General features: G+C 45.5%; 1 protein-coding gene across 5 annotated transcripts in view; it reads left to right on the top strand.

The window, feature by feature from the left end:
* The window catches only part of NTNG2 (netrin G2), a 188,140-nt gene that overhangs the window by 80,101 nt on the left and 94,101 nt on the right, over window positions 1–13,938 (top strand). For 4 of the 5 annotated variants that reach the window (XM_040324411.1, XM_040324412.1, XM_040324413.1 and 1 more), the window contains exon 3: window positions 7,099–7,742. In XM_040324411.1, the coding sequence (XP_040180345.1) occupies window positions 7,099–7,742 (644 nt within the window). Of the gene's footprint in view, window positions 1–864; window positions 1,040–7,098; window positions 7,743–13,938 lie in introns of those variants that run through there. The other variant, XM_040324414.1, reaches the window with a different exon arrangement.

Here is a 13,938-nt window from a genome sequence, read left to right on the forward strand (position 1 = left end):
ACACAAATAGGTAATCACAAGCCTATAGAAACAATACAAAAACAATGGGTATGTGCAGCGCAAATAAAGTAATAAATAAAACTGCGATATGCAAATCAATATATATATATATATATATATATATATATATAAAAAAGTCCCAATAGTAAGACCAAGGTAAGGATAAAGTCCCTTGTGAAAAAGGTGAGTTTGAATCCTCTGCGGGTGAGCGTGACAACACAATCCTCCACCACACACACAATGTGCTTACCAGAAAAGATGGACCTCTCTGTGGGAGAAGGTCATGTGAGCATGTATCCAACAAGGGATAATACCAAATGATCCATGCAGCAGGAGTGTCTCCAAACAGGTGAGCAGCAAAACCAGGGCTGGCCTGCAGTGTCTGTGATCTCCACTAAAAGTTGCTGGGTAAAATCGCATTGGAATGCATGACCAAAAAATAAATAAAGGAAATTATCTAAATGGCCTCCGTATGTTTATTTGAATAAAAGGAAGGGACATATAAAAAGGTATATGCTGATGGTAGCACAGGGATAAAACAAAAATATCGAACAAGCGTGGAAGCTGAATATATCAATGCAGCGGAGAGATCATTTGGAGCAATGCATGCTGGGAAAATTTGCGGACGGCGCATGCGCTGTTGGATCGGCGCGGGGACGCGCCTGATTTAAATAGTACACTCCCCCTAGCCGCGGAATTTTAATTCCGCTGGGGGATTTACGATACGCCGCCGCAAGCTTTGAGGTAAGTGCTTTCTGAATTAAGCAAATGCATAGCAGGGAATTCCACAGCTGCAGGTGACTGCCTCCTAGCAGGTTTGCAAACACCCAAGCTTATCACTGTACATAGTGCCCTATGCAGCGCCCTCTACTGTCCATGCACAAGGCAACACTTTCTCTATGTGTTGGTGGCCATTTTCATGGAGACTGCTTGACAGACCTAAGCTTGGCTTTGTAAACATGGAACCAACACTCAAGAGACTCATGTTTGCTCTGTGTAGGATGAAAACTGCTGAAAGATGAGCTGTGGGGAATGTTTGGTGTGTAGATACATTGTGGCAGGATGTGACTGTCTGGCCTCTGTAAATATTGAAGTGTCAGCCCTCAGAGTGGCTTGACTGGAACTATTACTTTCACAGCAGTTGAACAATGTAGGGATGTCCCTCCTTCAGGTACCAAAGCAGCAACAGCCAGTAAGTTTGGTTCAAATTTCTGTAGTGTGGGAGCGCTTGGCACTTGGGGTGCCAGTCATTCTAAATGGCACCCCAATGTAGCTTGCCACTAAAACACAACATATGGCTATGCACTATTAGGTGTTATGGTGTGCTGCTAGCATAGGTACTGGTGTGTTTTCTGGGTTGTTGAATTCTGGGCAGTTGCTAACTATGCTTAAACTTGCTTCCACCCCTTGGAACCTAGTCATGGGGATGACTAGTCCTCATGAATAAACTCAGAAACACGTTGGGGGCATGGCCTGGTCGGAGTCCAGGCTGGGGTTGCCATTCATACACCCAGTATAGGGACAGCATGGATGTGCGGCTCCAGGGAGTCCTTTCTTTACTATTCTTCGGAATGTTGGGTAGCCAAATCTTGCTTTCCCCCTGACAGGTGTTTTTTCTTTGTTTTATTCAGCGAGGTGGAGGAGGGGCCACATTTAAAACTGAACTCCAGATAAAAGAAAAAATGTACCCATGCAGTGGAGCTCCCTCTACACTGCAAGGGTTAAATGTTTGTTTGTTGCCTAGTAAAGTTGCAGGAAAGTTATACTTACCTTATTCTTTGCTCCCCCAGAAGCTAAAGCTTCTCTTCCTCCAATGCTCTGGGTTGTGGTAAGGGATAGGGTTGTCCCGATACCACTTTTTTAGGACCGAGTACAAGTACCGATACTTTTTTTCAAGTAGTCGCCGATACCGAATACCGATACTTTTTTTTAAATGTGTCCCCAAATGCAGCCATGTCCCCCACATATGCAGCCATGTCCCTCACATATGCAGCTATGTCCCTCTAGCCATGTCCCTCACATATGCAGCCATGTCCCTCTAGCCATTTCCCCCATACCTTTGCCGCCGAAAGCCGCCACCGCCGCATGGAGAAAATCACAGCATTTATTTGAATAGCTGTTTTGCCCGCGCATATAGACACTCCCCCTTGCTCGGGATTGGACAGATCACGATCACCCATCCAATCCCGAGCAAGGGGGAGTGTCTATACGCGCGGGAACACTACAGCTATTCAAATGAAAGCAGTGATGTTCCCGCATGCCGTTTAACCCATGCGGCGGCTTTTGATGCGGCGGCAGCGTGATGCGGCGGGGGGGGGGGGAAGTATTCTATTTAGGTATCGGGGGTATTTACGCGAGTACGAGTACTCCCGCAAATACTCGGTATCGGTCCCGATACCGATACTGGTATCGGTATCTGGACAACCCTAGTAAGGGACATGGTGTCCTCTCTTAAAATGCACAACCATTGGTCCTGCATTGTACGTGATGACGTCAGAGTGCCTTAGACTCATGGGGTGGCGAAAGAGGAGCAGCTCTGGGGGACTGGATGTGCAGCTGGGTGGAAGCCTGACGGAGCGAAGGAATAAAGTGAGCCTTTAATGGGGAATTAAACTCAGTGAAAAAAGTTTATAAACGGGTTTCCTGCAGGTTTATGCCATAATGTGCTAGTCTGTACTGCATACTAGTACAATATGACAGACATACCTGTCAAAGGATGCCCTCCAGTGCTGCTCTGTCAGTGCTCGGGTGCTTCCATCTTCTCCCGGTCTTCTTTTCAGATTCGCTCTGTTCAAACGATTGAATGGCCAGGCCGCGATGACGTCACTCCTGCACATGTGCATTAGAGTCACTACATCATGGCACAGAGTGGTGCCGTAAATGTACTCTGAGCTGCTTATGTGTGGCTCAGTGTAAATTACAATACCTCCCAACTTTCTAAGATGGGAATGAGGTACACCTATCAGCAAAAATTTGTAGGCATTGTCCTCGCTTTGGGAAGAACAAATACTAAAAATACCTAGGCATAGGACATACCCCCTGCTACGCCCCTCCTAAAGGAGAATTGTACAAAAAATGTATTGGTTAAACCCAATATCACTACTATTCTTTTATATTGGCTCCTGAAATTTACAAATGCAGCAATTTAGAAATTGGATCAAAGGTTTAGCTCTGGGAAACACATTTTGATAGATAAGTAGTGCATTTTATTTACAACTATATAGATCAGACCAAAATGGACATCAAAATGAAATCAGAGACAGTTGGGGGCTATGCATTGCCACTGATAGGCAGGGTGAAGCATTTATGACAGAAGAGACCATTAGGGTGTGGGGGCAAATTAAAAAACTAACCATTGGGGTCTCTGATGTCATATAAACTCTGCCTGTCATAGTTTTTTTTATTATTATTTAAAACTGCTTTAACCCTTACAGTGCTGAGGGAGCCCCAATACAAGGGTCGGTTTTTCATTTTTGGCTGATTTTTTTAATACATTTCCTTCTGATCAAGTAACGTTTTTAGGGAAAACATGTTTTTTTTTTCTCCCACAGGTGCACAGGTAGTTTTGAATTGTGCTGTTAATATTAATGTGATGTGAAAAGTATTCCAGCCGCAGCTGTGCTGAGAGAAAAGCGCCTTTCCATTTTCCTTCCACAGTACACATATTGGGTTTGAGCTGAAAGTTTAGGATAAACCTGTCAGGACAGAACTACAGGGTTTACCATTTATGTACTTACAGATTCCGATAAAGATGCCACCCTTGGCCCCCTTCTGAAAATGCTGTTTGCCTGACTGTTACCCTTGAGATCAGTACTCATTGAGACACAGAACAAGTATCCAAGTCAGTAAACTTAGAGAAAAGTCAAATTAAGTCAGAAATACCGAAGCCATTGGGTCGGCCACCTGATCAAAGACAGATGTTTACCAGCTCAATCACCTCCCTCCCTAAAGCTGATTCTTCGCCTCAATTTGGCTCTCTGGCGCCGCCACCCCCGTCGGCAGTGACATGTCATTTTTGGCAGCCCCCCCGCTTCTCAACTTTAATGTGACATGTCATTTTGCTTAGGGCCCCATGGAGGTCAGGATTGGCACTGATAATAGTGTTAAAACTCACAGTATATATATGACCAAATGCAAAATCTACATAGGCTGGCAGAGATGTTGGTCCACCCCCAAGCTGACATCACTTCTGCCCTATACCCACATGGTCCCCGAACCTATCCTGCAGCCCTGTGGGCACCTCCAGCTGCCGTGATTTGCGATCATTGGTGGGACCGGAAAAACATATGTAGAGTTTGCATTTGGCCAACTATGTACTGTGAGTTATAACATTTTAATAAACTGCCCACTAGATGACACGTTTTTCTTTCCACACACACACAGGAGCAATGGGGGACATTTCAGGAATCACACCACATTCATGTTCACATTGCATGCGAATCTTTGCAGTTCGATTTGCGCCAATTTTTCCTGTATTGACGCATATCGCACTGCAAAGTATCAGTACCCGGTATCGGCAAGTACTTGACCGAAAGTATCGGTACTAGTACACGCTGATAAAAAATGGTGTCAGTACAACCCTACTATAAATGTCTTAGAGCCCGGGTGGAAGAAGAGTGTATGATGGGTCGGATGGATAGGCCAGACTGACTTCATCCTCTCCTAGGCAAGGATTGATGAAGTTAGAGAGGATATCTGTTAAAAAAAATAAAAGTATTTGCTCTCAAAAATAAAGATTGCTGCAAATGTGTGAGCCTTTGGTAAGGAATAGGATGAGCTGCCCTTCGCATCCAGGGTCTGCTTTAAGACATTTCAGATTGCATTTTCAGTGTTTTTTCCTGTCTGCAGAGAACATTCTGCCCGCTGTGTCCTTTAATGTAATTACAGGATATTGAAAGTTAATTCAGATCAAACCAGCAAGTTAGAATAAATGGGCCAGAGATAGATTTTGATAGCACGGTGTTCCTCTTACGTCTCCGTTTTTTAGGTGTCGTGGCTCCTTATACATAACATGCACGACCTATTCAGTTTAAAGCCCTATATTTATGTGCTTTTTCCATTTTCAATGTTTTCTCATGTGCAACGAATATTTTCTGGCTTAATGATATCCCTCCCCTCCTGTCAATCCAATTCCAATTTTCTCCATATATTAGTCTAAGGTTGATTTATTTAGTTAGAGCAGTTGGCTTTCCCTGTATACTCATCACACCAGATTTGTGAAATTTGGCATTCCTAATTTCCCATTGAATGAAACTAGACTGACCTGTAAAATAAGCAATCTATATTGATGGTAGACCCTACTGCAAACATTCGAAGACCCTGACCATCAGACCCACCTATATACAGTATCTCACAAAAGTGAGTACACCCCTCACATTTTTGTAAATATTTTTTTATTTCTTTTAATGTAAAAACACTGAAGAAACGACACTTTGCTACAATGTAAAGTAGTTAGTGTACAGCTTGTATAACAGTGTACATTTTCTGCCCCCTCAAAATAACTCAATACACAGCCATTAATGTCTAAACCGCTGGCAACAAATGTGAGCACACTCCTAAGTGAAACATTTCCAAATTGGGCCCAATTAGCCATTGTAACGGTATGGCCCGTGGGACCAAGAGGCTCTTGAAGGATGTGGGGTACTCCTGTGTCAGCTTCACCAATGACTCTTGTGTCTAGGGTCATCCTATGTCCACTTTGGGCATAGGATGACTGAGAACTGATATCATGGATTACATGAAATTGGACAGTAATGATAATTCATGTATTGCAGTATATCTTGAAATATTACAAGTTGTTCATTCTGAACACAACAGGTCAATATAGTGTCTCCTTCAATATGGAACATAGACTGTTGAGATGTTAATTGATGTTAATCACCTCCAGCTACCTGGCTGTAGTGATAAAAGCTTGCTGTGATTGCATTCTATTGTGTTAATTAAGTCTGGCTCCTAAGATATTTCATTGTGCTATGCTAACTAACCCTGTATTGTGTGAAAGTTCTATTGATGCTAATATGTGTTGTGAATTAACACACTCTAAAGGTCAGATGTCTGATTTATGTTCACTAAAGGAATGTGTATTGTGTAGCACATGAGAATAGCTTATCGCGGAGTCAGAAAGTCTGTCTAAGATGTGGATTGAGGGGGACTCGTTAGCACCCATTGTGTGATGTTGTGCGTGGAGTGTTTCATTGTCCCTTTGATTCCTGCAGCATGCTATCTAACTGTATATAAGAAACCTGAGTTTACCATTAAAGTGTTATTCTGTTTGGAACCAGAGAACAGAGCTGTGTCTCGTTATTCTGGGGGAAATCCAATGGGTCCTGTCTGCTGGATTGTGGAGTGTCGGAAGCTGTCGTGGGTTGGTGGAATGGAATATTGTAACGGCTTTAACCCCTGACCGTTACAGCCATTCTCCCAAAAGCCCCCCCCCATGTCATGTGACATGACTCGTTTGTGTTACAAGGTCTCAGGTGTGTTAAATTTGGTGTTATCGCTCCCACTCTGTAATACTGGTCACTGGAACCTCCTGGCAAAGAACTCTCTGAGGATCTGAAAAAAAGAATTGTTGCTCTACATAAATATGGCCTAGGCTATAAGAAGATTAAAAAAGAATTGCAAATACAGCTACACTTTTCTATAATTAATGCTTTATTCCAGGTATGCATATTTTTCCATAGATACATTGGTCTAGTTTGGACTTTAATGTAAGCATGTATGTATCATACCAGGAAGATCCCATTGGAAGCTGGAAATCATTATAGTGGGCACCACTACTAAAGTGATCGCCACTAACTTCCAGGTTTGATGCTGAGCAGCTGCCCTTCTGATTAGTAATAACAGAAGGTTACTGTCCTGCCTCTTAAACCATCCAATCGGAGAACACTTTGTATTCAAATTGCAGGGGGGGGGGGGTGAGGTAGCTCCCAGAGCACTATATATATTAGCTGACTGAAGATCAGAGTAAAAAAAAAAATATTTAAAAAAAACGTAATAATGAATAAAAAATAGACCCGATTAAAGCACTGAGCATTGCTGAGTTGAATTTGTCATGTAGCCAAATGTAAAACAAGCTTTTTGCCTTCTTTCCAACAGGAGAACCCGTACCTCTGCAGCGATGAGTGCGATGCCTCCACGCCTGACCTTGCCCACCCGCCTAGTCACATGGTGGACAAAGACGAAGAAGGCCTGGCCACTTACTGGCAAAGCGTCACATGGAAAAGATACCCAGAGCCTCTGGTAGCTAACATCACGTTATCCTGGAACAAGACTATTGAGTTAACGGATGACATTGTCGTCACCTTTGAGTATGGACGGCCCACTGCCATGATGCTGGAGAAATCATTAGACTATGGCAGAACTTGGCACCCTTACCAATACTACGCTGATGATTGTATTGAAGCGTTTGGCATGACCCCCAAAAAGGTGGTGAATCTCTTGGCGAGTAACGTCACCCGCGTGCTGTGCACAGAGGATTACTCCCGCTGGGCGGGCTCCAAGAAGGAGAAAAACGTGCTCTTTGAGGTTCGAGAACGTTTCGCCATCTTTGCTGGCCCAGATCTGCGAAAGATGGAGAACTTGTACACTCGGATGGAGAGTGCAAAAGGTTTAAAGGACTTTTTCACTTTCACCGACCTGCGGCTCCGTTTGTTGCGCCCGGCGCTGGGTGGGACTTACGTGCAGCGGGATAATCTGAGAAAGTATTTCTACGCCATTTCCAACATAGAGGTTTCAGCCAGGTGAGTGTCTGATGGATAACATCTGTGATATTTTTACTTCAGCTGAAATGTCTTTTTAGTTTCAAATTGAATAATGAAGGGTTAGAACCAATGTCCAAATTTGTGAGATTTCCCCCTCCCCACTGTCGATGACACACCTCTGAAAAGGATCTGTGGTGCATCGCTTTTCAAAGGTGATTGACAGGTGGTGAGCAGGCAATATTTCATACACCACCTGTCTGAACCCTGCAGCGCAGCCCCATTCTTTTAAATATGTTGTGTACAGCATCACTACTGCCCACCAAGGCAATAGGGAAATAATTGTTGCCATGGCATGTGTACACCCCCACACTGTTGACTTTGCAGCTTGAGGGGGGCAGTTGGAGGGGATAAAACATAGCCCAACCACCTGGTTTTACTGCCCATCACCATTTCTTCCACTAGTCCTAGTACATATATTGGCCCAGATTCAGGTACATTTGCGCGATATTTGCGGGGGAGCAGGGCAACGATTTTGCCCTGCGCCCCCGCCAATATTTTGCGCTGCCCTCGATTCACGGAGCAGTAGCTCCGTAAATTGCGAGAGCGCGCCGGCAAAATTGCCCGGCGTAAGCGCGCAATGTAAATGATCCCGCCGGGGGCGGGAATCATTTAAATTAGGCGCGCTCCCGCGCCGAGCGTACAGCGCATGCTCCGTCGGGAAACTTTCCCGACGTGCATTGCGGCAAATGACGTCGCAAGGACGTCATTTGCTTCAAAGTGAACGTGAATGGCGTCCAGCGCCATTCACGAATCACTTACGCAAACGACGTGAAATTCAAATTTCACGTTGCGGGAGCGGCGGCTATACTTTAGCATTGGCTGCCCCTACTATTAGAAGTTTGTGAATCAGTTGGTAGTATGCAATTTGCATACTACACGCTGATCACAATGGGAGCGCCCCCTAGCGGCACACGCAAGAATGCAGCCTAAAATCTGCGAGGCATAAGAGCTTTATGCCGCGCAGATTTTAGGCTGCAGTCGGTGTAACAAGGTTCCTGAATCAGGAGCACTCGTTACACCGGAGCAAGTAAGCAATTGTGCCGTGTAACTTATGGTTACACGGGCGCAATTGCTTCTTGAATCTGGGCCATTGTGTCGTGTCTTTGTTGCTCTCTGTTTTCTGATTAAAATGTCCTACTTTGTCTAGTGTCACCCGATGAGAAGTAATATGGAATCCTTCCCACATAGAAAAGACACAGCTTCTTTGCCCAGTTCACTGTAGCTTCAATGAATGAAACAGAATCTATGAATGGAGAGGGCGGAGCAAGCAATCCTCTGTCCATCCTCCATTCATAGATCCATAGTTTCATTCATAGACACTATAGTACGACTTCTATGAATGGTGGAGCTGGGCAGAAAAGGCGGGTATAGTCTTGATGAGAGCGCCTTTTTTAACACCTGATGCACCAGAAGATTAAGGCAGACAAAGGTGGGGGGGGGCATAAATGGAGGAGGATTTCACCTATGGGTCAGATGACCAGTATTCATTTGTTTCTGTAGTAAAAATGTAGCTTTAAGAGGCATTTGGCATTTTTTTATGCCTCTAAACACAGTTCTATGTTAGCCTATGTGGCCATGCACATTAGGGGCCAGATTCTCAAAGGCGTTACGATGGCGCAACACCATTAGCGCCGTCGTAACACCTCATCTGGCCCCGGGTATCTATGCGAATGATTCTCAGAATCAGTTGCGCATAGGTACCCATTAGATCTGACATGCGTAAGGCTGTTACGCTGTCAGATCTTAAATGTATTTTTTTTTCCCGCCGCTAGGTGTCGCATCGTCGCTTTTCCCCGTCGTCTATGCAAATGAGGTAAGTACGGCGATTCCCGAACATACGCGAGGTCGACGCAGCGAATTAACGTCGTTTGCGTAGCGTACCCGACGCGTAAGGTTGCCCCTGCTAATTAGCAGGCGCAACCAATGTTAACGATGGCCGTCGTTCCCACGTCGAATTCAATAAAAATTACGTCGTTTGCGTAAGATGTCCGTGAATGGCGCTGGACGCCATTTACGTATACATCTAGGCAAATGACGTCGGGGCGACGTCATTTAGCGCAATGCACGTCGGGTAATTTACCCGACGGAGCATGCGCAGTACGCTCGGCGCGGGAGCGCGCCTAATTTAAATGGTGCCCGCCCCATTTGAATTGGGCGGGCTTGCGACGAGCAATCTAACGCTACACCGCCGCAAGTTTACAGGTAAGTGTTCTGAGAATCAGGATGTAAACCTGTAGACCTGCGGCGGTGTAACGTAGATCTCATATATTACGCTGCCCAGGAGCAGCGCGAATGTATGAGAATCTGGCCCTAGGAGTCTAAACAGATCATCATTTTAAAAGCAGTGTTTAACCACTTGCTGCCCGCCCACCATCAAATGACAGGAGGAGTGGTGCAGCTCTCGTTCTGGGTGGACGTCTTGTGACTTCGTCCCAGAACGGCCGCTCTCACGCGCCGATCTCAGCAGGGAAGTGTTCCTAGGACACGGTGTGACCCCGATCTCTGTAAAGAGCCGATGACGGGGCTCTTTAACCATGTGATCGGCTTTGTCCAATCACAGCCGGTTACATGTAAATGTGGAAGTGCCTGTAATCGGCTCTCATCGCTTCACACTGACAGAGTGTGTGGCGAGGAGAGCCGATCAGTGGCATCTCCTTGCAGGGGACACCCCGGCAGATAATTAGGGCACTGATCATCTGTGCCCTGATTACAGTGAATCCTCCCACTGCCCATCAGTGACACCAATCAGTGTCCAACAGTGACACCACTTAGTACCCATTAGTGATGCCAGTCAGTGCTTGCTTTCAAGTCCTTGCTCATCAGTGATGCCCATCAGTGCGGCCAATCTATGCCCATCAGTTCAGTCTATCCGTGCCACCTTTCAGTGCCCACCAGTCCCGCCCATCAGTGCCACCTATCAGTGCCCAGCAGTGGGGCCTATCATTGCTCATCAGTGCCGCATATCAGTGCTACCTATCAGTGCCCATCAGTGCAGCATATTAGTGCCTCCTCATCAGTGCCACCTAGTCAGTGCCTATAAGTGGTGCCTCCTCATCAGTGCCCATAAGTGCCACCTCATCAGTGCATCCTCATCAGTACACATCAGTGAAGGAGAAAAATTACGTATTTACAACATTTACTGACAGAAACTAAGAAACATTTTTTTTTTTCAAAATTTTCGGTCTTTCTTTTTTTTTGTAAAAAAAACAAAAAAAAAAACAGCAGTGATTAAATACCACCAAAAGGAAGCTCTGTTTGTGTGAAGAACATTGTTAAAAATGTATTTGGTACAGCGTTGCATGACCATGTAATCGTTATTCAAAGTATGACAGCGCTGAAAGCTGAAAAATGGCCTGGGCAGGAAGGGGGTGAAAGTGCCCGGTATTGAGGTGGTTAAAGCTGCGTTGAGTATATATAAGCATAATTTACACACACAAATGTGTGTATGAGCGTAAATTAAGGTGACCAGATTTTCAAAATGAAATCCGGGGACATATTTATTTTTTACTAGTAATGGCGGCAATCAGCGACTCTCTGCCCGTCGCAGCCTGTGAAGTCTTACTCTGTGGGCCCTCGGCTACTACTGGGTGGGGAGCGGAGGAAGATCACTCCGCCAGGGAAGGCATAGAGATAAGCAGGCAGGCGGCTGGCCTGAACTTGAGCCAAGGCAGAAAAACATGCAAGTGGGGCTGAATGGGCATGCACCCGAAACTGAAAAAATATTACCTCCGCTCCGACCAGCCCATGATAATCAGATAATGGAAAAAAATATGCCCCCCATAGCTAGTAGGAGCGGCGGAGTGTAGGTGTGTAATTCAGATAATTTTTTTTTAATTCTGCACCGACTGTCTTTAAAATTGCCCAAGCCCCTGTTCAAATCCAATCCGGGGACAAAACTGGGCACAGACTTGGTTCGGGGACAGTGTCCTTAATCCAGGGACTGTCCCCAGAAATCGGGGATGTCTGGTCACCCTAACGTAAATGTATTCCAATGGGCAAAATAAATAAAATCGCGAAATGCATTTATGCTGAATGCCTTACATGCGTACACATATGCAGCATTAGAGATTTTTTTTGGCAGAAAGAAATCTAGCATATTTGGGGCATAAATTCATACATTATAAATGTAGCACCTGTGTACTTTCGTACAGGTGCTATATTCAAATTTAGTGGGAGAATGAGAGAGTTGTGTTACTCTCATTCTTTGATTTGACAAATTTGGCTGTCGCCAAATCTGGATTTGTCCTATGGGTCAGTCTGTGCCCCAGAGATGCAGTCTCATCTCTGGGCGGCAGGTGGCACCAGAGGGGTCCAGGCGGAGCCGCTTCTTCCCAGCAACCAATTGGAGGAGTTTTCCCTCGCGGGGCATGCTGGGGAGGGGTATTTCTGTGGCGGAGGCCGTTGTTCAGGGTTCTTCGCGGGTTCCAGGTGCGGCACCCACCTTTAGGGTGTGCGCACATCACGGGCCCCATTACTATGGCCTACCAGGCCGGGGTCACTTGCTACGCGGAGTTCCTGACTCTGGGCTCTCATAGCCCGTAGCAACGTATGCTGCAAAGGGGCCCCAGTGACTTACTGGGTCCCCACTTTTATTGAAAAGATCCCAAGCTGGGTGCTGTTCGGTGGGGGATCGGTCTGAGGAGAACCCGGAGGCAGGTGATCCAACAGGACTGTAACGAACCATCGGGGATCTGGGTGACCGGACACTGACAGGTTGTCTTTAAACTGTCAGTCGGTGACCCCAAGAGATATACTGGGAGGATTCGCTCTGTTCACAATTTCAGCACTAGGCCTGTGGCTGAGGTCTCATCCAACATCTTAATTTAATCAGAGCCAAGTCGGTGGCAGAGACTTGTTCCTCCCAGAAGCTGTAAGTGGTGCTCTGGCTGCCAGGTCTGTGAGAGGGGTCTGTCCAGGGGCACTTCTACCCACTCCGGCGGGAGTGGCGACGCGGAAGAATATAATTACAGAGGGCAGGACTGCCTTTACTATCCGTAGCCTGATACTGTGAAGTTGCTCTATCTTCGCCAACCTATCCTGTCTACCTCAAGTTCACATGTTGGTCGTGTTTGACCGGGAAAAATAAAGCATTTGAAAACGCAGCCGACGGTCCTGGACATTCTGTTATTGCTCTTAACACTACCATCACCCCTAGACACAGAATAGAGGTAACTTAAACACGCCGATCCCAAATATAATCTGCGGCTCCTCCGGGGGTAGCGCTACATAAACTTCATGGAAAAAAAAAATAATTCATACATTATGTTACGTATGATATGCGGGGCCCTTTGGTGATGTCAGGGGCTGCACATCAAGAAAGTTGACTTCTGCTGCTTCACATAACCTAAGAAATAACCAAGCAAAGTTAAATAGGTTGGTGTCTAGAAAGGCAAACTTAAGATCAGGGCTCGACAAATCCCGGTCGCCATTGGCGACTAGAAATAGCACCCTTGCGACTTGGCTTTGAATTTTTTTTTATTTGCGATTTTTTATCTGGTGGTGAGCCGTTGGTATTACAAGTTATTACCACCAGATGTGAGCTGGCGCCATCTGGTGGTGGCCGTTGGTATTACAAGTTAAGCATTACAAGTTAAACAGCAGTTCTAATGTCATTTTTCACTATTTTCACTGCCATCTTCTTCCCTCTAATTAGAACCCCCAAACATTATATATATTTTTTATCCTAACACCCTAGAGAATAAAATGGCGATCATTGCAATACTTTCTGTCACGCCGTATTTGCGCAGCGGTCTTACAAGCGCACTTTTTTGGGGAAAAGTTACACTTTTTTTAATTAAAAAATAAGACAACAGTAAAGTTATGGCCATTTTTTTTAATATTATGAAAGATAATGTTACGCCGAGTAGATTCATACCCAACATGTCACGCTTCAAAATTGAGTCCGCTTGTGGAATGGCGACAAACTTTTACCCTTTAAAATCTCCATAGGCGACGTTTAAAAAAATCTACAGGTTGCATGTTTTGAGTTAGAGGAGGTCTAGGGCTATAATTATTGCTCTCGCTCTACCAATCGCGGCGATACCTCACATGTGTGGTTTGAACACCGTTTACATATGCGGGCACTACTCACGTATGTGTTCGCTTCTGCGCGCAAGCTCGTCGGGACGGGGTGCGTTTTCTGGCTCCTAACTTTTTTAGCTGGCTCCTAGATTCC

Source organism: Rana temporaria, chromosome 9 (genome assembly GCF_905171775.1).
Source record: "Rana temporaria chromosome 9, aRanTem1.1, whole genome shotgun sequence".
NCBI classification, from domain to species: Eukaryota; Metazoa; Chordata; class Amphibia; order Anura; family Ranidae; genus Rana; species Rana temporaria.